The sequence below is a fragment of the Aquarana catesbeiana genome, linkage group LG09 (assembly GCF_042186555.1).
Source record: "Aquarana catesbeiana isolate 2022-GZ linkage group LG09, ASM4218655v1, whole genome shotgun sequence".
Lineage (NCBI taxonomy): Eukaryota > Metazoa > Chordata > Amphibia > Anura > Ranidae > Aquarana > Aquarana catesbeiana.
The window spans coordinates 269,348,267-269,372,544 of NC_133332.1; the positions used below are offsets into that span (position 1 = coordinate 269,348,267).

The 24,278-nt window shown below is 45.9% G+C and overlaps 2 protein-coding genes across 3 annotated transcripts in view; both read right to left on the reverse strand.

The window, feature by feature from the left end:
- PDZD4 (PDZ domain containing 4) overlaps positions 1-24,278 on the reverse strand; it is a 438,899-nt gene that overhangs the window by 88,089 nt on the left and 326,532 nt on the right. For both annotated transcript variants that reach the window (XM_073600341.1, XM_073600342.1), the window contains one exon: positions 1,612-1,702. In XM_073600341.1, the coding sequence (XP_073456442.1) occupies positions 1,612-1,702 (91 nt within the window). The remainder of the gene's footprint in view (positions 1-1,611; positions 1,703-24,278) is intronic.
- Positions 9,606-13,447, reverse strand: LOC141107344 (uncharacterized). The gene is made up of 3 exons (XM_073598033.1): positions 13,294-13,447; positions 10,454-10,613; positions 9,606-10,362 (listed from the first exon to the last, which is right to left on the reverse strand). Exons 2-3 carry the CDS (start codon positions 10,465-10,467, stop codon positions 9,606-9,608), a joined length of 771 nt encoding a protein of 256 aa, XP_073454134.1. The 5' UTR covers positions 10,468-10,613; positions 13,294-13,447.

Genomic DNA, 24,278 nt, shown 5'->3' on the forward strand with positions numbered 1-24,278 from the left:
GAACTTGATGGACCAGTGTCTTTATTGAATTTTACAAACTATTTAACTATCTCTTGAGTTTTTGGCTGTGAGCTCCACCCTTTATGAAGCTCAATTTTCTGGGCATTCCTATGGGGAAGTTCCAGCAGAGCCTAGTAGCTACCGTCTCTTTGCTTTGCCCTCCAGTCATTCTCGCTCACTGATCCTCTGTTGTGTTTTCATTTTCTTCCCACCTTCTGCTGTCATTCACGTCTGCCACCTCTATTCAATCCCTGGCCTCCCACAGTCATTTCTCTTCTCCCACCTCCAGTTACCAATCTTCCTCTGCCCAACCTTATGTCATACTCTCCAAGCACATCTATTTAGGGAGGAGCGGCGTGTTGACATAACCGCGATACACGGAAGTCCCGGACCACGTGCTGCTACAGAGAGCCGGTCGGCTCGGTTTTTACTTTGCATATGATGCTTTTATTCAAATGTAAGTGCAATACCTCTTATTCTTCTTTATAAAATAAATCTTTTATGGTTTTACGCTATGGAAGCTCTCTATTATTCTTTCCTGGGAAAATCTGTTCTAACCTTCCCGTATGAGCTATAAATTCCTGTGAAGATGCTGGGATCTTGGCTGCGTGCAATCAAAGGCCCGGGCTGGGTATCAAGCCATAGGCGTGTGCAATCTCCTATAATTAAGAGATCCATAGGAGCCTGTAAGCGGCAATTTGTGTGGAGGTGGAAGGCAGACATTTTTCTTTTATCACCATTCCTGGGTGTTGTGTGATATTTGCACAGTGGAGATCAACTATCAATCTGAATGGACAATTATACACTATTTGATCAGTTTTTCACTTTCTGTTTGATTTGATTAAGTTTATCTCACCATATTCGTTAATCTTTTTATACAAAGCGTGACTTGATATTTGAAACGTCTATTTAATCCTTTTGCCTCCTGCTGTCATTTCTCTTTCCCCACTTTCTGTCCTCCTGTCAGTCTCTCTAGGAGACGAGTTTTTCAAAACATGCCTAGCAGCAGGCAACAGTCACTCTCCAAGTGCCAACTAAAGAAACAAAATGGTCTGAAGAGCAAGCGCTCTCTCTTTTTCATGCCAATGAGACTGGAGAAGAGGCACGTCGTGTATTGGGAGCTCTAAAGTATGTATCATTGTTCCATCCAATCACTACAGGCCTTCCTCTGAATGAGTATTGACAGTGCTCATATCTCTGGTGTCCGCCTGCTGTCCGAGACAACAGCGTACTAATTATATATTTATCTCCTTGTGAGCAGTGAGGTTGAACAGCAGTGGGAGAAGGAGGCTTCTCTCTTGCCAATGCTAGCTCAGCATCTACATCACTGATCAACATAGGGCAAAGTGGTACATGAACTTGGTCCGGACTGGGGGAAAGTTTAAGGGATATGGTGAAACTTCTTCTTTAAACAGGAAGCATGTCCGATATGAGATCATTGAGATATCTGTTTAGGAGAGTCGTGACACATACAGTTAGTTAGAAGAAGAGGCTATCAGGAATGTAAAGCAAGTTTTTAAAATACTCAATGCATGACACTTTTAATGGAGGAGAAACAGAAAATGACAAACATTAAATTATTAGAGTAAATACAATCAAAAAGAAACTCACTTCATACTCCAGTTCATCAGCACGCTCCACATCTGGCTGCATGCCATCCATATATTCCCCTGGTTCATAGAACTCATTTCCAATGGGAGGGCTATAAGATTAAGCATAATACAAATTTACTTTAAAATAACTGTTGTGTGTCAAACACTAAACAATGTCATATTCCTACTAAAGGAAATTTAAAGCTATATTCAGATAGATGGTAAAATGGGGAAACTTTGCAAGCAGGTTTGACCTCTGCTAAGTGCTCTCCAAACAGATCAGTACACATAACAGCAGTTGGCAAATGTCACTTTGGAGTGTAGCAAGCTATATATATATATATAGATATATATATATCTATACACACACACATTCTCAAGGTGCTCCACCTTCAAAAAAAGTATTCCAAACACAGCTCTGACACAAAAAGTGTCGGGAAATCTACATTAATAAATGGGGATATAGGCAGCAATGAAACCCCTCCAGAGTTTCTAAATATTTCCTACTACAGTAAAACCTTGGTTTGAGAGTAACTTGGTTTGAGAGCGTTTTGCAAGACAAGCAAAATGTTTTAATAAATTTTGCCTTGATATACAAGCGATGTCTTGATATAAGTGTAGCGTCATGTCACAACTGAGTATAAAAAAGAAGAGAGGAGCCTCTAAGAGTCGGTTCACACTGAGGCAGCACGACTTGCAGCGCGACTGCCTCAGGCGACTTGAACACAACTGCAGCGGCGACTTGCAAAACGACTTCTATATAGAAGTCAACGCAAGTCGCCTCAAGTTGCCCCCAAAGTAGTACAGGAACCTTTTTCTAAGTCGGAGTGACTTGCGTGGCTCCGATTAGAACGGTTCCATTGTACAGAAGGGACGCTACTTGTCAGTCGGCTAAATCGCCTGACAAGTCGTCCTAGAGTAAACCGGCTCTAAGTGTAGCAATGTGGTTACATTTAATGAAGGTACAACATTTAGCAACTTATTGCTACACTTAGAGGTGCCTTTCTTCTCTTTTATTCTCTGTAAAAAAATGCTTTGATATACAAGTGCTTTGGATTACAAGCATGTTTCTGGAACGAATTATGCTCGCAAACCAAGGTTTTATTGTATATGCAAGGCTAAAACAAGTTTTGGGTGGAGTTGAAACTTAAAGCGGGGGTCCACCCACACCGCAAAAAAAAAAAATATTAAAAGCCAGCAGCTACAAATACTGCAGCTGCTGACTTTTAATACATGGCCACTTACCTGTTCCCAGGGTCCAGCGATGTCAGCAGGGGACGCCGAGAACCCGCTCGGTTCTCTGCAGCTGCCGCCACCATCCTAGGTGAGGGAATCAGGAAGTGAAGCGTTGCGGCTTCACTTCCCGGTTCCCTACTGCGCATGCGTGAGTCGCGCTGCGCGTCCCAAGTGGTCCCCGCTCTTTCCTGGGAGCTGTGTGATTCCCAGGAGACAGCGCGGAGGGACGGGAAGTGGCGTAGACTCCCATGGGAGTCTATGCCGGAAGTGGGTGCAAATACCTGTCTTAGACAGGTATCTGCACCCCCCTCCCCCCTGAAAGGTGCCAAATGTGACACCGGAGGGGGGGAGGGTTCCGAAAAGCGGAAGTTCCATTTTTGTGTGGAACTCCGCTTTAAGGGCTGTGTTGTGTCTATGGACCTGTGATCTACTCCATATCTCACAAGATATAAGAAGCCAAATAAACAAATTAACATGTTGGTTGAGAACCGAAGTTGTTTTATTTCAACCTTGATGATGTTAAGTTGAAGCTATAATTTGCATAGAGCAGACAGACACTTTTTAATAATTTCTTCACACGGAGTCAAAAAATGTAGATAACTAGCTTTCACAAATCCTTGAAACAATTTGTAAGCTGCGATCACTGATCTGCTCAGAATTTTACACAAAAAAAACTTTTCTTTACTAGAGCAGGGGAGACTAGAACATATATCAGTGATGGCAAACCTTGGCACCCCAGATGTTTTGGAACTACATTTGCCATGATGCTCAACTACACTGCAGAGTGCATCATGGGAGATGTAGTTCCAAAACATCTGGGGTGCCAAGGTTCGCAATCACTGACATATACAGTGGGGATGGAAAGTATTCAGACCCCCTTAAATTTTTCACTCTTTGTTATATTGCAGCCATTTGCTAAAATCATTTAAGTTCATTTTTTTTCCTCATTAACCACTTCCCGCCCGCCCACGTCATATGACGTCCTGGGCTTTGTAGTTACAGACATCATTCAGATATTGCTGGTTTCAGCCGGCGAATCTCTACACCATAGGAACGATCATAGCGGCCGTTCCGCCACTTGATCATTCCTATGGGAGGCGAGAGGAGACGTCCCCCCTCCCGCCGCCCTCCGTTGCTTGTTCCGACTCACCGTTACGATCGGTGAGGCGGAGAGCAGATCCGCCGGCGCCGCATGTAGATCATAGAGATTTCTGGTGGACCAGATGGTCGCTGGAATCTCTATGATCATCGGAGGCCGGGCGCGAAGTTATGACATCACGCCCGGCCTCTCCATTCAAAAAATGGCGCCGCTTCGGCTGGGAAGCGGTGATCGTTTTTTTATTTCAGGCTTCCTAGCCTAGTGGTGAGATATGGGGTCTTATTGACCCCATATCTGACTATTAAGAGGACCTGTCATGTCATATTCATATTACAAGGGATTTTTACATTCCTTGTAATAGGAATAAAAGTGATCAAATTTTTTTTTTTTTCAAAAAAGTGTCAAAATAAAAAAAATAAAATAAAATTAACAATAAAATTTTTTTTTTTAAAGCGCCGCTGTCCCCGTGTGCTCGCACACAGAAGCGAACGCATACGTAAGTCCCACCCACATATGAAAATGGTGTTCAAACCATACATGTGAGGTATCGCCGCAAACGTTGGAGCGAGCGCAATCATTTTGTCCCTAGACCTCCTCTGTAACTCAAAACATGTAACCAGTAAAAAAATTTCAAGCGTCGCCTATGGGGATTTTTAAGTACCGAACATTGGCGCCATTCCACGAGCGTGTTCAATTTTGAAGCGTGACATGTTAGGTATCTATTTACTCGGTGTAGCTTCATCTTTCACAATATGTAAAAACATTGGGCTAACTCTACTGTTTTGTTTTTTTTTTTAAAAGCACAAAACTTTTTTTCCCAAAAAAAAACGCGTCACACTGACACAGCCTATCCCCGATCGCAGTAGAGAGCCAATGAAATTGGCTCATTACTACGTGACCGGCTGTGTCCAATCACAGCCGGTCACAGAATGTCAACAAACCGCGGTAACTGATCGTGTGTGAGGAGGTGGTTGCGGTAACAGCTCGTTACCGCCTACAGTATACACAAAACACACTGATTGCCCCCCTAATAAAGAGAACTTGTCACCCATCAAAGCACCTGTCACAGCCCATCTGAGTACCCAAGTACCTGTCACCAGCCCATGAGAGTACCTGTCACCAGCCCATCAGAGTACCCGAGTACCCGTCACCAGCCCATCAGAGTACCCGAGTACCCGTCACCAGCCCATCAGAGTACCCAAGTACTTGTCACCAGCCCATGAGAGTACCTGTCACCAGCCCATCAGAGTACCAGAGTACCCGTCACCAGCCCATCAGGGTACCCGAGTACCCGTCACCAGCCCATCAGAGTACCCAAGTACTTGTCACCAGCCCATGAGAGTACCTGTCACCAGCCCATCAGAGTACCAGAGTACCCGTCACCAGCCCATCAGGGTACCCGAGTACCTGTCACCAGCCCATCAGAGTATCCGAATACCTGTCACCAGCCCATCAGAGTATCCAAATACCTGTCACCAGCCCATCAGAGTACCCGTCACCAGCCCATCAGAGTACCCGTCACCAGCCCATCCGAGTACCGGAATACCTGTCACCAGCCCATCAGAGTACCCGAGTACCCGTCACCAGCCCATCAGAGTACCCAAGTACTTGTCACCAGCCCATGAGAGTACCTGTCACCAGCCCATCAGAGTACCAGAGTACCCGTCACCAGCCCATCAGGGTACCCGAGTACCTGTCACCAGCCCATCAGAGTATCCGAATACCTGTCACCAGCCCATCAGAGTATCCAAATACCTGTCACCAGCCCATCAGAGTACCCGTCACCAGCCCATCAGAGTACCCGTCACCAGCCCATCTGAGTACCCGAGTACCTATCACCAGCCCATCAGAGTACCCGAGTACCTATCTGCAGCCCATGCCTCATAGAATATATGTTGGGGTGGGGTTTGCTTTCCAAATTGTAGTCATTTTGTGGGTAATTCCACTGTCCTGGTGCTTCAGGACCTTCAAAAGTGTGATAGGAAGAAATTAAATTATATGTGTAATTTATGCTTCTAGAACGCCTGAAGGTACTACTTCAATGGTGGACCTCTCTATGTGACCAGGCTGTGTAAAAGTCTCACACATGTGGTATCGCCATACTAGGGAGGAGTAGCAGAATGTATTTTGGGGTGCAATTTTTGCTATGTACATGCTATGTGTTATGTCGTGTACACATGACCGGACTTGGTGCGGCGAACCTGAGTCCGTCGGACAATTCGATCGTGTGTGGGCTCCAGCTGACTTTTTTTTCTCAAAAGTTTGACAGACCTAGAAATGAAACATGTTTCAAATCTGTCCGATGGACTCGAGTCCGGTCGAAAGTCCGCTCGTCTGTATACTAGTCCGACGGACAAAAACCGACGCTAGGGCAGCTATTGGCTATGAACTTCCTTGTTTTTGTCCGGTCGTACATCATCACGTACGAATCCGTCGGACTTTGGTTGATCGTGTATAGGCAAGTCCGTTCATTCGGAAAGTCCGTCGTAAAGTCTGTCGAAAAGTCCGCAGGACAAAGTCTGCCGTAAAGTCCGCTCGTGTGTACGCGGCATAAGAAATATCTTTTAAATGGACAACCTTGTGTAAAAAAAAAAAAATACGGTTTCATTTTTTCATTTCATAAAAATTAACCATTCAAAAGACTCATTATGCCTCATAGAATATACATTGGGGTGTTTGCTTTAAAAAATGGGGTCATTTTGAGGGTAATTCAATTGTCCTGGTGCTCCAGGGCCTTCAAAAGTGTAATAGGTTGTTAGGAAATGTTATGTGTAATTTATGCTCCTAGAATGCCTGACGGTGCTCCCTGTATGTTGTGCCTCTCTATGTGGCCAGGCTGTGTAAAAGTCTCACACATGTGGTATCACCATACTCGAGATGAGTAGCAGAATGTATTTTGGGGTGTAACTTTTGCTATGTACATACAGTGTGTTAAAAATATCTTTTAAATGGACAACCTTGTGTAAAAAAAAAAAAAAAAAATAAGTTTTCATTTTCTTTCAACGTTTTCCGAAGACTTGTGGAAAAAAAATAACCATTCAAAAGACTCATTATGCCTCATAGAATATACCTTGGGGTGTTTGCTTTCCAAAATTGGGTCATTTTGTGGGTAATTCCATTGTCCTGGTGCTCCAGGGTCTTCAAAAGTGTGATTGGTCGTTAGGAAGTTTTATGTGCAATTTATGCTCCTAGAACGCCTGATGGTGCACCCTGCATGTTGGACCTCTCTATGTGGCCAGGCTGTGAAAAAGTCCCACACATGTGGTATCGCCATACACAGGATGAGCAGCTGAATGTATTTTGGGGTGTAAATGAAAGTATGCATATGCTGTGTGTGAGAAATAACTTATTATGAAAATTTTGTGTAAAACAAAATAAAAATAAAAATAAATTCTTAATTTTCCCAAGAATTGTGAGAATAAATTACAACTTCAAAAAACTCACTATGCCTCTTACCAAATATCTTGGACTGTCTACTTTGCAAAAAGGGGTCATTTGGGGGGTATTTGTACTTTCCTGACATTTCAGGGCCTCAAGAGATGAGATGAGTCTGTCAGTGCATCAGGTGTGATTAATTTTCAATAATTTGCACCATAGCTTGTAGACTCTAAGACTCCATTCACACAGGGGCAACACGACTTCCAGCGCGACTTTGAGAGGCAACTTGGACACGACTTGAGTATGAATCACAGCACGACTTGGGGGCGACTTGGGGGCGACTTGGGGCGACTTACAACACGACTTGAAGTCGCCTCCATGCCAGGGAACTGTGAAGTGGCCAATTAGAGCTTATCAGCTCTTGTGACCTCATTCTTCTTCCTGTTTTCTTCCTTGTTCCCTGTTCCCCGTTGTCCTGTGTCCAAAATGCTCTCTGTGCGTTACTTAATGTCAGCTGTCATAACAGCTGGTTTGGCAGTATTGATGGAAGAGGAAGAGGAAGAAAGGAAGCGAAGGATGAGGATGAGAAGGAGACGTCGGTACTGGATCCATCCAATCATTGCCAATAGACCTACCAGAGGCCAGTTCTGGGCTATGTATGAGAACTTGCGTGGTTTTGAGGACAAGTTTTTCAACTATACCCGGATGTCGATCGCAAGGCAAGTACATATGCTATATGTCATTGTCCACTTGCCACGTCCACCTGCCACGTCCACCTGCCACGTCACCTGCCACGTCCACCTGCCACGTCAGCTGCCACGTCCACCTGCCACGTCCACCTGCCACGTCACCTGCCATGTCAGCTGCCACGTCCACCTGCCACGTCCACCTGCCACGTCACCTGCCACGTCACCTGCCACGTCCACCTGCCACGTCACCTGCCACGTCCACCTGCCACGTCCACCTGCCACGTCCACCTGCCACGTCCACCTGCCACGTCCACCTGCCACGTCCACCTGCCACGTCAGCTGCCACGTCACCTGCCACGTCCACCTGCCACGTCCACCTGCCACGTCACCTGCCACATCACCTGCCACGTCCACCTGCCACGTCAGCTGCCACGTCCACCTGCCACGTCCACCTGCCACGTCACCTGCCACGTCACCTGCCACGTCACCTGCCACGTCCACCTGCCATGTCACCTGCCACGTCCACCTGCCACATCACCTGCCACGTCCACCTGCCACGTCACCTGCCACATCCACCTGCCACGTCAGCTGCCACGTCACCTGCCACGTCCACCTGCCACGTCCACCTGCCACGTCCACCTGCCACGTCCACCTGCCACGTCACCTGCCACGTCCACCTGCCACGTCCACCTGCCACGTCACCTGCCACGTCCACCTGCCACGTCACCTGCCACGTCCACCTGCCACGTCCACCTGCCACGTCCACCTGCCACGTCACCTGCCACGTCCACCTGCCACGTCACCTGCCACGTCCACCTGCCACGTCACCTGCCACGTCAGCTGCCACGTCCACCTGCCACGTCCACCTGCCACATCAGCTGCCACGTCCACCTGCCACGTCAGCTGCCACGTCCACCTGCCACGTCACCTGTCACATCATAATCCCCCCATATTTGCATATGGTTGTCTAAGCGGTAATGTGTGTGTAGCTACTATTGATTGATATTTCTTATTTTCAATATAGTAAATTACATTCTTTTTTTTGTTTTGTATTGCAGTTTTGACGAATTGCTTGGTCTGGTTGACATCCATCTTAGGCGACAGAATACATCATACAGGAGGAGTATTTCATCCACTGAAAGACTTATTATTACCCTAAGGTAAACTATCTTTATTTATGCACATTAGTAGCATATTTTCCACATTAATAAAGTCCAAACTGCGCTCATTTGTCCGGTCTTCTCCAACGTGTCAAATGAGTGCAGCTGCCTTGACTGATGGCAGTTCCAGCCTCTCAGCAAGCCGCTCTCCGCCCCTTCACAACTCAGCGCTCTAATGGGCGTGGAGGAGCAGAGCAGGAGAGCTGCTGGCAGTCAGCAGCTCTCAGCTCATGGAGGGTAGAGATGAGAGCCACCTTTTTTTAAATATCATGTAATACACATTTTAAAATTTAGCACACAAACATACCCAAATATTTGAACAATCTAACATTTTTATTATTCAGAAAACTATATATATCACCAAATATTATATTTTGAAAACAAGTAACTTCTTAATTTTTTTAAGCCTGAACAAGTAGACAAAATAGCAAAAAAAACCCAAAAAAAACAATTACAATTGGTGGTAGGTCGGCTGAGTAGAGCTGGTGGAAGGCCTTGGGGATGGTGTGGGTGGCATCAGAATAGATTCTTCACTGAATCTTTGACTAGTAAGGGTACTTGGAATAGGGGACGGTGATGGATAGGGGATCGGGGGATTTCCAAGATTTTGGGTATTTCCATATTCGTCCGTGTATGGACGGAAGCGAGGGGGGTAGTAGTGGTGGGTTCTGGGTGGGGTAGGGTTAGGAAAATTGTAATAAGGACCGGATGGGGGTGGTGGGTGGACAAAAATTGAGGATTGCTCAGTAGCTGGAGCACTTTGGATGTTTGCCTCCAGGATGTCCATTATAGATTTTTTGACAGCGTTCTTTCTGTCCTGTGGCACTTTTTTGAGCATTCCTGCAACCATACATCCAAAGCCACTCTCCTCAGTCTCGAGGGTATCCAGTTTCTGATCAAGTTTGGCCATCAGGGTTGAAAAACGCTCCATTGTTTCGTTCATTCTTCCCCCTATCGGTCTGCTGGACCTTGGAGGGAGAGGCCTTCGCGTAGGCGGTTCCTCGACTTGGGGCTGCTCGACAACTGGCAGCTCAATAGGTGTTAGCTGGACCTCTGGCAGCTCAAGCTGGGTAGAAGGCTCTGCAATGTTGGTCTCCTGTGTGTCTACAGAAACCTCAAGTGACTGACACTGAGACCCTCCTACAGCGCATGCTGCCTCTCCACCTGCCCGCTGTATGTTGTCTACGTCCTCCCAACTTGATTGTGTTCTGCAAGAAACATATAGTACAATTTTAGCACACCCTTCTGTGTAGAACGTTATATTATATCACTTTAGAAATATGAAAGATGTTATCTTACTCTCTTAGTTCCATGTAAGGCCTCAGGAACTGCAGCTCTTCGGCATGTACATAGGGTACATATTTTTTGTATCCAGAGCCACTTCTGTTTTCCTGCAGTCTTCGTAGGTGCCGCTTATAGCAGTCCCTCAACCCTTTCCATCGAGTCTGTAAACTTGACACTGCAAAATATAAACATAACCATAATCACTTATGTATTTTTTCTTTCAGATACCTGGCAACCGGTCATTCATTAGTAAGCCTTCATTTCGAGTTCATGGCGGGCAAGTCAACAATAAGCTATATCATCCGTGAAACATGCCAAATTTTATGGGACGTTTTGAACACCATTGTAATGAAGAGGCCTACACAAGAAAATTGGTGTGATATTGCTGAGCTATATTGGAATCGGTGCAATTTCCCCAATTGTATTGGAGCTATCGATGGGAAGCACGTGCGTGTTATCAAGCCTATCGGTAGCGGTAGTATGTTCTTTAACTACAAAAAATACTGTTCGTTTGTACTACTTGCCGTGGCTGATTCAAACTACTGTTTTACGTACATCGATATTGGATCCTACGGCAGTAGCTGCGATGCTCGTATTTTTGCTAATTCCTCCTTCGGTGAAAGGCTAAGAGACAATCAACTTGACCTTCCGGAAAACCGCCCTCTTCCTGGTACAACTGGACCCCCGCTACCCTATGTGTTTGTCGCAGATGAGGCTTTTGCCTTGGGGAAACACATTATGAGGCCGTACTCAAATAGGAACCTGACCACTCCGAAGAAGGTTTTCAACTATCGTTTAACAAGGGCAAAAAGGGTGGTTGAGTGTAGTTTCGGAATACTTGCCAATAAATGGCGTTTTTTACATACACCAATTGCCTTGCATATAGAAAATGCAGTTATTGCTGTGAAAGCAGCATGTGTGCTGCACAATTATGTGAGGGTACGTGACGGATACTGTTTTGAGGATTCCCTCATGCACGATATGGAAAGTGCACACCTCAGTGCTGCGAGGGGATCCAGTGACGGTGCCACAGTGCGCGGTCAATTTACGTCATACTTTGTTTCACCGGCTGGTGAAATACAATGGCAAATGGACGCCATTTAATAATTTAATGATATTAAGTGCTTTCTAAACATATTTGAGTTTTTCAGTTGTTTTTTTCTGTAGAGTTGAATAGAGCCTGCAGGTATTGATTTTCAATTGTTTTCATAATTTGTTATGTTATACTGTTCTTTATGTCTTCAATAAATTTTTGGCCTTAAAATTTTGTCATAATTAATTTGTGTATGGTTATATTGTTCAATCATTAACTACATAAAATGACATTACGGCTAGACATCACTGACAGACTTCACCAGGGTTCTCCATACTCCGGCCCTCTAGTTGTTATAGAAACCCTGCTTTTTTGCTGCAAATGACGTGGCAAGTGGGCAATTCACAACTAGTGGCAGGTGACGTGGCACGTGGGCAATCCACAACTAGTGGCAGGTGACGTGGCAAGTGGGCAATCAATCCACAACTAGTGGCAGGTGACGTGGCAAGTGGGCAATCCACAACTAGTGGCAGGTGACGTGGCACGTGGGCAATCCACAACTAGTGGCAGGTGACGTGGCACGTGGGCAATCCACAACTAGTGGCAGGTGACGTGGCAAGTGGGCAATCAATCCACAACTAGTGGCAGGTGACGTGGCAAGTGGGCAATCCACAACTAGTGGCAGGTGACGTGGCACGTGGGCAATCCACAACTAGTGGCAGGTGACGTGGCACGTGGGCAATCCACAACTAGTGGCAGGTGACGTGGCACGTGGGCAATCCACAACTAGTGGCAGGTGACGTGGCAAGTGGGCAATCAATCCACAACTAGTGGCAGGTGACGTAGCACGTGGGCAATCCACAACTAGTGGCAGGTGACGTGGCACGTGGGCAATCCACAACTAGTGGCAGGTGACGTGGCACGTGGGCAATCCACAACTAGTGGCAGGTGACGTGGCACGTGGGCAATCCACAACTAGTGGCAGGTGACGTGGCAAGTGGGCAATCAATCCACAACTAGTGGCAGGTGACGTGGCACGTGGGCAATCCACAACTAGTGGCAGGTGACGTGGCACGTGGGCAATCCACAACTAGTGGCAGGTGACGTGGCAAGTGGGCAATCAATCCACAACTAGTGGCAGGTGACGTGGCAAGTGGGCAATCAATCCACAACTAGTGGCAGGTGACGTGGCAAGTGGGCAATCAATCCACAACTAGTGGCAGGTGACGTGGCAAGTGGGCAATCAATCCACAACTAGTGGCAGGTGACGTGGCAAGTGGGCAATCAATCCACAACTAGTGGCAGGTGACGTGGCACGTGGGCAATCCACAACTAGTGGCAGGTGACGTGGCACGTGGGCAATCCACAACTAGTGGCAGGTGACGTGGCACGTGGGCAATCCACAACTAGTGGCAGGTGACGTGGCACGTGGGCAATCCACAACTAGTGGCAGGTGACGTGGCATGTGGGCAATCCACAACTAGTGGCAGGTGACGTGGCAAGTGGGCAATCAATCCACAACTAGTGGCAGGTGACGTGGCAAGTGGGCAATCAATCCACAACTAGTGGCAGGTGACGTGGCAAGTGGGCAATCAATCCACAACTAGTGGCAGGTGACGTGGCACGTGGGCAATCCACAGCTTGTGGCAAAAGATGTGGCAGGTGACATGCTAAATACAAGTACACAGCTGCTGCTACTCACTCTGCTCTCACAAGATGGCTGAAATAGTTAAAAAATAATGTTTTTTTGGGACTGTATGGAACTACAACCATGATGCCTAGTCAATGATAACAGAAATAAATATAAAAATGTTTCACTTACACTTGTCACTGCGGTCAGTCTCCGACAATACATCCCAATCCGGGTAGGTCAGCCTACAGATATCCAGCCAGGCATTGTCCCTCTTGACATGATCCTTATAATTCGGGTCCTGCTTGTCATATAGACATTTTCTCTCCCTGATGAACCTGATCAGGGACTCATTGTTTACCGCCTCCCTGGCTCTGGTAGACATTCTGTATTCAGGTTTTCACTAAACAAATAATACAGAGCTCTGGTCAAAAACGAAAGTACTCTGTGTTTCAGAGGGAGGGGGCTGGCTGTTTGTGGAGGGTTTCTGGGTAAATTCCTTCTGTTTCCTGTGAAGTTGCCTCAGATTGAACTGTGATCCGACTTGGAGGCGACTTGCATTGAACTGAATGGGTACAAGTCGCCTAGAAGTCGGATTCAAGTAGTACAGGAACCTTTTCTGCAGTCGGAGCGACTGCAGTAGTGTACATCAAGACGGATCCATTTGCTATCATTGATTTTCTCTGCAAGCGCGACCTGAGGCGACTAGGGGCGACTTGGGGCGACTTGGAGTCGGATCCAAAGTTGCCCCTGTGTGAATGGAGTCTAACTTTCACACAGACCAAATAATATACACTTATCTGGGTTATTTTTTACCAAAGATATGTAGCAGTATAAATTTTGGCTCAAATTTATGAACAAAACTTACTTATTTGCTAAATTTTATTATAGAAACTAAAAAATGTTTTTTTTTTTTTTTTTCAAAATGTTTGCACTTTTTTCACTTATGTCACAAAAAATAAAAAACCCAGAGATTAAAATAATAGCGGGGAGTTTGGGACTTTAAATGAAGCATACGGTATGAGCCTCCATCCCTGCTTCAGGTATAAGAAAAGGGAAGGTGGGACTTTAAATGAGGCTATTGATTTGTGGGGGTGAGATAGTTAGAAAATATATTTAATTGGCATATTGGGTCTGACAAAACAGAACAATAATTCACATAGTAGAAAATGATTAAGATGTATACACACTTACATGATGCTGACCTCAAATACATTACATATACATATCAAAGGGACGGCATATAAAACTGACAAAAGATTTAATATGGATAAAATTAATTATTGCCAATTCATATGTGTACACGTCATCTAAATGGCACTATGCAGTGTAATCAATGGTAAGAATCACAGTATAATCATTTGGTTGTAGATATGGAGTCTAAGTAGGTTCCTATCAGTAGGCATGAGAATGCATCCTATAAGCCCGACATGTTTTGTGGATAATACCACTCCTCAGGGGTAGATGCATGCATATACTTTCCTTTTTCTTATACGGTGGTGATTAAATACCACCAAAAGAAAGCACTGATTTGTGTGGAAAAACAAATAAAAATTTTGTTCGGCTACAGTGTTGCATGACTGAGTAATTGGCATTCAAAGTGCGAGAGCGCTGAAAGCTGAAAACTGGTCTGGGCAGCAAGGGTGTAAAAGTGCCCTGTATTGAAGTGGTTAATCTCCATAGGCAACGTTTTTTTTTAACAGTTACCTGTTTAGAGTTAGAGTAGGACTAGTGCTAGAATTATTGCTCTCGCTCTAATAAACGCGATGATACCTCACATTTGTGGTTTGAACACGGTTTACATTTGTGGGCGCAACTTATGTATGCGTTCGTTTCTGCGCGCAAGCATGGAGGGATGGGGCGCTTTAATTTTTTTTCACTGCCCCTTTACATTTTTTAAAATCACTTTTATTGCTGTCACAAGGAATGTAAACATCCTTGTGACAGGAATAGGCAGAGACAGGTACTCTTTATGGAAGGATATGGGGTCTAAGACCCCAAACCCCTCGTCTGCACTTGAAAGTATTCCAAATGCCAAGATTGGCGATAACTCCCCGGTTACTACATCCGAGACCCAATCAAAGCTGATCCTAGCTTTATTCGGGTCTCCGGCCAGTCAATCTGATCTCCCCATGATGGGACGGGTGAGCGGCAGAAGGCGGTGGTTGTCCCCTACCACTGCTCTTAATAACTGCTTAGCCACATCGGTTGTTATCACAAGAAAGCCGACCACTGGCTCTAAAAAAAACGCAGGCATCGCTCCGGTTCAACCACTTGAAGCCAAATGACGTACAGGTACGTGATTTGGTGGCAAGTGGTTAAAGTCGAATTTCAGCTAAAGCCTAGCTAGTCTTCTATTCAAATTTTATTTAGAGATTTTTTCTTTACAAGTACAGAATAACAGATATACACTGTCACACAGAATAAAATAAAAATAGAAAAAAATGAAACAAAATAGCAACAAAAGAAAAAAAATTACAGCACGAAGCCCACAAGTTACCATTGCATAAATATATCAATGTAGTAACTGTACCCCTCTAACATACTGTATTTGGCAACATAGGTGTGCGCAGGGGGTGTGCCGCGTGTGCCTGGGCACACCCTAATCACCCCATGCGCTTTAGCATTATCACTCTGTGTGTCGGTGGGGAGATGGGAAATGTCTCCCTCTGACCAGTTCCGCTATTAATGAAGTGCTACCGTACTTCTCTTTCATTGTACAGGCTTTGCCATAAGAGTATATATACATATACAGTCAGGACCATAAATATTGGGACATCAACACAATTCTAATCTTTTTGGCTCTATACACCACCACAATGGATTTGAAATGAAACTAACAAGATGTGCTTAAACTGCAGACTTTCAGCTTTAATTTGAGGGTATTTACATCCAAATCAGGTGAACGGTGTAGGAATTACAACAGTTTGTAAATGTGCCTCCCACTTTTTAAGGGACCGAAAGTAATGGACAGATTAACAATCATTCATCAAACTTTTACTTTTTAATACTTGGTTGCAAATCCTTTGCAGTCAATTACAGCCTGAAGTCTGGAACGCATAGACATCACTAGACGCTGGGTTTCATCCCTGGTGATGCTCTGCCAGGGCTCTACTGCAACTGTATTCAGTTCCTGCTTGTTCTTTGGGCATTTTCCCTTCAGTTTTGTCTTCAGCAAGTGAAATGCATGCTCAATCGGATTCAGGTCAGGTGATTGACTTGGCCATTGCATAACATTCCACTTCTTTCCCTTAAAAAACTCTTTGGTTGCTTTCGCAGTATGCTTCGGGTCACTGTCCATCTGCACCGTGAAGTGCCCTCCAATGAGTTATGCATTATGCTGAATATGAGCAGATAATATTGCCCGAAACACTTTAGAATTCATCCCGCTGCTTTTGTCAGCAGTCACATCATCAATAAATACAAGAGAACCAGTTTCATTGGCAGCCATACATGCCCACGCCATGACACTACCACCACCATGCTTCACTGATGAGGTGGTTGTAACGACACCCCGAGTACGAAAGGGGTTAAAGTAGTTTAGGACATTCCCTTCCCGAACACCAAGTCAGCTACCGAACACTCAGCAACCAGTACACAACAGCATGAGACAACACACAATATATACACACAACATTGTGAAGCAGTCACTATCTATAATATGGCACATATGGGGTTCCCAGAGTTTTGTGTTTTTGGGGAACATGGACTTGAATCCAAAGTAATATTACTTCCAGGGTCCCCAGGCATACAGCTCACAACGAGCACCATTCCCCCAAATGCCAGGGCCCATAACCGGTCGGCAAGAGGCTGGCATTCAGTCCCCTCCAAAAGCCTCTGTCCCGGCTAGGTCTGTCACATTTCTCCCCTTTCGGCGGGAGACTAACACAGGAGGAGACCCCAGATGGGTTGACCCCGAAGTTAGTCCATAGTTCCAGTCCCCCAATGCTGGTATCTACACAGTACCCCAAACAAGTTGTCCCAAACAGATCATTACTTACCAAGCCAACCTCTGCCTCTCTCAGAGAACATGCCCGCCGCTGGGGAGAGGCCTGGATTGGCCCTTCTCCCTGGAGTCTTTTCAGCCGCTGTAGAGAAGACAGGGTGACTGGGCTCACTCCATCATGCCTTTGGGAATCTGGGGTATACAAGTGGAGACTGAAGTCCCATCCACCCCTGGTAGGCGAAAACCCCCCAGTGCTTGCAAAGCATGGCTAACATCCTCCTGTCCCAGTGCCGCACCAATCCTTGGGGTTGTGTCAGTGAAGACCAAAGTCCCCTCCACCACCACAGGAACTCCCTCTTCTGTTAGGTGAGGGCAGAGTCTAGCAGCGCTCTGCTCTGTTGCCAGCCCTTCTGCTGGGTTGCTGTGAGTGGAAACCGCAGTCCCATCACCGATATCAGCTCAAGCTGCAGTTGTGAGGTGCAGATTGCATTCTCTCCTTGGGTCCTGATCTGCTGCTCGGGAGTGACCACCACCTCCTCACCCTGGGCCTCCAGAACTGCCACAGGTGTGGGGCAGAGGTATTGGACCCTCTGACCAGCTGTCAGCGCTTCAGCTGCATACGTTTCTGGTAACTCCACCGATGCTGCTGGCAGCAAATTCCATGTCTCTGTCAGTATTGTGGGAGAAAGGCCAACTGCCTCTTCTCTCCGGGAGGCTGAAGCTGCTGTTGGTGTTGGGCAGAGGTTAGTAGAGCTCTGCCCTGTTGTCAGCACTTCAGCTTTGGAGATGGCAATCTCTGGAGTTTCCACTGCCGATTCTCTGCATGCTGCTAAACGCATTCTAGCAGTTTTCTGTATGCCCTTTCCAGGTGCTGTTCCTTCCTTAGCAAATAGTCTAGATCAGGTTTAAGCTCTGAGACCCCAGTGTGACAGAACTAGTCGGGACAGAGGCTTTTGGAGAGGACTGAATGCCAGCCTCTTGCCGACCGATTAAGGGCCCTGGCATTTGGGGGAACGGTGCTCATTGTGAGCTGTATGCCTGGGGACCCTGGAAGTAATATTACTTTGGATTCAAGTCCATGTCTCCCCAAAACACAAAACTCTGGGAACCCCGTATGTGCCATATTATAGATAATGACTGCTTCACAATACTGTGTGTATATATTGTGTGTTGTCTCACGCTGTTGTGTACTGGTTGCTGTGCTGGTTTGGGGTGGGGCTGTATTCCAATGTTCTATTGTGTCTGTCTGCCTTGGATCACAGGATGTATATCTCTGTGGAGGGAGGGAGGATTCCTCCAGCAGCCCCCTGCTGATAAGACTGTGTACTGATGAGAAGTTTGAACACACCTGACCTGTGTGTCTATTGTCATTGGACGGTTTAACCCGCCCTCTTTTCCAAGGGTGGAGGGAAAGAGTCTGAGTTATTTTATCTGTTGTGTCCATGTGTGAAAATAAATGAGTTGATTCCTGGTTGACCCTCAAGACAGAGCTTTGTCTCTTATTTGGGGGTAGAGTTATTCATATGGGTTTCTTGTTCGGCTGATCGAGTGTTCGGTAGCTGCCTTGGTGTTTGGAAAGGGAATGTCCTAAACGACTCTAACCCCTTTCGTACTCGGGGGTGTCGTTACACACATCATCAATAAATACAAGAGAACCAGTTCCACTGGCAGCCATACATGCCCACGCCATGACACTACCACCACCATGGAGGGGAGTAGGAGTCCTGGACTGGAAGAGCCAAGATGTTCAACAGCCAGCGGAGAGATGTAGACCGGATATCCCAACCCAACTGGCTCTTCCAGTCCAGGACTCGTACTCCCCTTCTTACCTGACCTCATAAGGATATACACATATACGTATACATCTTTTTGTATATCCACATTAGGTCCTTAACCTTCTGGACCCCAGTTCACCCACACATGCCGCACCGCTGTTTTGGGGTGCGACTATCCCCAGTGTATTTGGGGGCACTGTTTCCCCCTGGCATCCTCTTGTTAAATCCCTGGGGATCTTTGATCTATTTTTGAGTGAACGTTGCTGGGAGGACACCCGTGGGGCTGTTTTTAACCATATGGATACCTATGCATCATCAATGCATTAGAAATGTACTTTCACTAAATGAACCCTGATGAAGGAAAAATTCTGAAACGCGTTGGTTCTATGAGATCATGCATTTCCTATAATGGTTCTCTACCATGCATTGTTTTCATATTTGTATCCATATCTATGTATAGTGTTTATATATGTGATTGTATATACTTTTTTCTGCCTTATACCGTATACTTTTGGTCATAATAAATTATATTTTGTATTGTACTATTGTGTCGTAGTGCCTTTAAAATCCCACCCCAGGGGACTTTTGCTTTTTCATTGCACTTGGGATGTGGCACACCCATGGAGGCTACTCCCTGTCGGATCCCTTTTTCCAGCAAACTTATGTAGAGTATTATGAGAGAGGTACGTATGTTTCTCAAATAGAATATACTTATTCGCTTTGGATTTCCACTCATCTAATGATGGCAGAGTAGAGATAGAGCAATCAGTTCTCATGCAATAAAAAGAGATTTTAAGACTGCAACAATTAACTTTGAGTCCAATGTATCAGCATATCCCAAGATACATAAAATAGGGTCAAGGCTTAACCAGTTGCCGACCGCTGCACACCGATGTATGTCGGCACAATGGCATGGGCAGGCATAAGGGCTTACCTGTACGTCCTTGCCTGCCCGCTGGCGGGGGGTCCGATGGGACCCCCATCCCGGTGCCTGCGGCGGTCGGATTATCGTCAGGAGCGATCCGTGGTGAGGGGGAGGCCACTAATTCATGGCCACCCCCTCACGATCGCTCTTGGTGAATGGAATGCTTCCTCTGCTGCTGTAATGTAAACAGCGGCAGAGGAAGTGATGTAATCTCTCCTCGTGAAGCCTTTTCGTTCCGGCTTCCGAGGAGAGAAGACATCAAGTAAGTTTGCACCAACACTACACGTACAGTAGAACGCGCAGGCACACTTTTCACCCCCCGATCACCCTCCTGTACCCCCTGTCAGAGTGACACCAATAGCAGTTTTTTTTTTTTTCTGATTATTGCATTGATGTCATTTTGTGACAGTTATAAGTGGTAGGGCCGTTAGTGATAGGCCCCTTTAGGTCTAGGGTACCCCCCTAACCCCCCTATTAAAGTTTTAACCTTGATCACCCCCCGTCGCCGGTGTCACTAAGCGATAATTTTTCTGATCGCTGTATTAGTGTCACAGGTGACGCTAATTAGGGAGGTTAGTATTTAGGTTTTATAGCGTCAGGTACCCCTATATACTACCTAGTAAAGGTTTTAACCCCCTGATTGCCCCCTAGTTAACCCTTTCATCAGTGAACACCGTATAACTGTTACAGGTGACGCTGGTTAGTTTATTTTTTATAGTGTCAGGGCACCCGCCGTTTATTACCTAATAAAGGTTTAACCCCCTAATCGCCTGGCGTATGATATGTTAGGTTTTAGGATCAGATAGGGTCTGCATCGCCCCAGGCAGCGTCAGGTTAGTGCCAGTACCGCTAACACCCACGCATGCAGCATACACCTCCCTTAGTGGTATAGTATCTGAACGGATCAATATCTGATCTGATCAGATCTATACTAGCGTCCCCAGCAGTTTAGGGTTCCCAAAAACGCAGTGTTAGCGGGATCAGCCCAGATACCTGCTAGCACCTGCATTTTGCCCCTCTGTCCAGCCCAGCCCACCCAAGTGCAGATTCGATCGATCACTGTCACTTCCAAAACACTAAACACACATAACTGCAGCGTTCGCAGAGTCAGGCCTGATCCCTGCGATTGCTAACGTTTTTTTGGTAGCGTTTTGATACAGTGCCTAACAGTCAGGAGCTTTTTTGCCTGTGAGTCTCACTAGTGTACCACTAAATTTAGAGCCCAAAATGGCAAATTGAAGGTACACTAGTGAAGAGGCCTACACGTTTCTGAGCATGACAGATAGTGAAGAGGAAGTCACTCATCTGTCAGATTGAGGCTCAGAATACGAACCTGTAGACAGCAGCAGCTCCATGACAGATAGCTCTGACGACGGAGTTGTGGTCCCTGCCAAGGTCAGGCGTACCAGACCCCAATCTTCTTCTGCTGTTAAGGTGCAAGAACCGCAGGGCTCTCGTATGGAGAAGAGAAGTACTAGCGCCGCTATTCCTTCTGGTGAACTGGCAAGCAAGAGCGGGCTAGTACACCCTGGTCGTACATCCAGCACTGCAGTAACACTTGGTGACGTGGCGAGTCTCATAAGTGCAGTTCAAGCTGGCGAAGTGGCAAGCACAAGTAGTGTCCTGCTGCCACCAAGAAGACAGACACAGGCCCGTCGTGCCCTTCCTGCTGCATTCGCCAATCCTAATTGGGAACCCACCACTTCTGCAGCACCCGTACTTCCCCCATTCACTGGCCAACCCAGAATTCATGTGGAAACAGTTGATTTTACGTCACTTTATTTTTATTCGCTGCTTTTCACCAAAGATCTCTATAGATCTATTGTGGACCAAAGCAATTTGTACGCTGGTCAACACATTGCCACTATTCCCCAGTTCTCCCTTGCCAGAGATTGGAAACCAATTAGGGTTTCCGAATTTAAGATCTTTCTGGGCCTTTCCCTCCTCATGGGCATAACCAAAAAGAGTGAGTTGCAGTCATATTGGTCCACCGACCCAATTCACCATATGCCCGTGTTCTCTGCTTCCATGGCCAGGGCACGATACAAGCAGATTTTGCGGTTCATGCACTTCAACAACAATGAACTCTGTCATCCTCATGGAGACCCTGGATACGATTGACTCTACAAAATTCAGCCACTCGTAAACCACTTCAACCAACGTTTTGCAGACTTGTTTACTCCTCATCAAGTTGTCTGCGTTGATGAGTCCCTGATTAAGTTTTCTGTCTGCTTGTCATTCAAACAGTACCTTCCCAGCAAGCATGCCAGATACGGGGTCAAGATGTATAAGCTCTGTGAGAGGGCCGCAGGCTATACATGTAGTTTTATGGTTTACGAGGGAAGAGATAGCCACGTAGAGCCGACAAACTGCCCTGAGTACATAGGAAGCGCTGGCAACATTGTGTGGGACTTCGTGTCACCCTTATTCGGAAAGGGGTACCATTTGTATGTGGACAATTATTACACGAGCATGCCACTTTAGTCACCTTTTTGATCATCAGATTGGAGCATGTGGCACCGTGCAATCTAATCGCTGGGGCTTTCCCCAGCGGCTTGTAGATTCCAGTCTTAGGCTGGGGGAGAGAGCCTGCTTGAAGTGTAATAACTTGCTCGCTATGAAGTGGAGGGATAATAAGAATGTTTTTGTTCTTACCTCCCTTCATGAAGACACAACTGTCCAAATTACTACGGCGACTACTGTGAAGAAACCCCTCTGTGTCCACGAATATAACCAAAATATGGAAGGGGTGGACCTCAACGACTAGTTGTTGGCGCCGTACCTAGTTGCCCGTAAGGCCAGACGCTGGTATAAAAAAGTGTCTGTATATTTATTTCAATTGGCTTTGCTGAACGCTCTTGTGCTATACAGAGCTTCAAGACGGACTGGATTCTTCCTTAAATTCCAGGAAGAGATCGTCAGAGCCCTTCTGTTTCCAGATGGTGCTCTACCTCACCTTCCCCAACCAAATGCAGTAAGCAGGCTGCATGAGAGGCATTTTCCTTATGTCCTCCCGAGTACGCCTACCCAACGAGCCCCCCAAACAAAATGTCGTGTCTGTAGAAAGCACGGATATAGGCGTGACACCCGCTATTATTGTCCCTCCTGTCCTGACAATCCTGGTCTTTGCATTGGTGAATGTTTTGAGCGCTACCATACACTAGTTGAGTTTTAGCGTAGGGTACAGCATTGCACACTTTCACAGGGTCTCCCAAGATGCCATCGCATTTTGAGAGACCCGAACCTGGAACCAGTTACAGTTGCAAAAGTTACAGTTATAAAAAAAAAAATGTAAAAAAAAAAGTAATAAAAAAAAAATACACAAAAAAATATAAAATGAAAAAAACAAAAATAGTTGTAGTTTTATTGTTCTCTCTCTCTCTATTCTCTCTCTAATGTTCTGCTCTTTTTTACTGTATTCTATTCTGCAATGTTTTATTGTTATTATGTTTTATCATGTTTGCTTTTCAGGTATGTAATTTTATACTCTACTGTGTTTTATTGTTAACCATTTTTTTATTTTCAGGTATGCCATTCAGCTGCAGCGCGGATTTATTTATCTTGACAGCAACAGCGTTTGCTCCCACGATACATAAAGCCGTGACTCCAGCGCTGTCAGAGGTGATTTCACCACCACAGTTAAAAAAAAGAGCATATATGCCAAAGCATGGGGGCAGCAGGGGTGGAGGAGCGATTTGCTCCTACCTTTTGCGGATGGATGCCCCCATGCTTCCACATATATATATTTTAGGCACAGGTTGCGTTAAAAAATGTTTTATTTTTTACTATTTTTTTTGTATTTGCTTTGCAGGTATGGTATGTCTTACTGTTATACTGTAATGTTACTTTGTTTTATTGTTAACCATCATTTGCTTAGCAGGTACGCCATTCAGTTGCAGCGCGGATTTATTTATCTTGACAGCAACAGCGTTTGCTCCCACGATACATAAAGCCATGACTCCAGCGCTGTCGGAGGTGATTTCACCACCACAGTTAAAATAAAGAGCATATATGCCGAAGCATGGGGGCAGCAGGGGCGGAGGAGCGATTTGCTCCTAACTTTTGGGGCGGATGCCCCCATGCTTCGGCATATATAAATGGTGCATGTATGCCCATCATTAGAAGTGGGTGGATGAAGGGAGGTATTCTAATGGTGGGCATACCCACCGATCAATCTCTTTTTTTCGTTCAGCCCACAGGCTGCATGAAAAAAAAGATTACAATATATGCCCAATAAAGACCAGCAACGTACTGGTATGTTGCTGGACTTTGAGTGGTTATACCAGAATAATGCCTGCAGGTTTAGATATCATCTTGGTATCATTCTTTTTAGCCAGCGGTCGGCTTTCATGTAAAAGCAATCCTAGCGGCTAATTAGCCTCTAGACTGATTTTACAAGCAGTGGGAGTGAAAGTCCCCCCCCCACCGTCTTCCATGGTTTTCTCTGGCTCTCCTGTCCCAACAGGGAACCCGAGAATACAGCCGTTGATTCGGCCAGCTGACCATAGAGCTGATGGGAATAACCTCTATG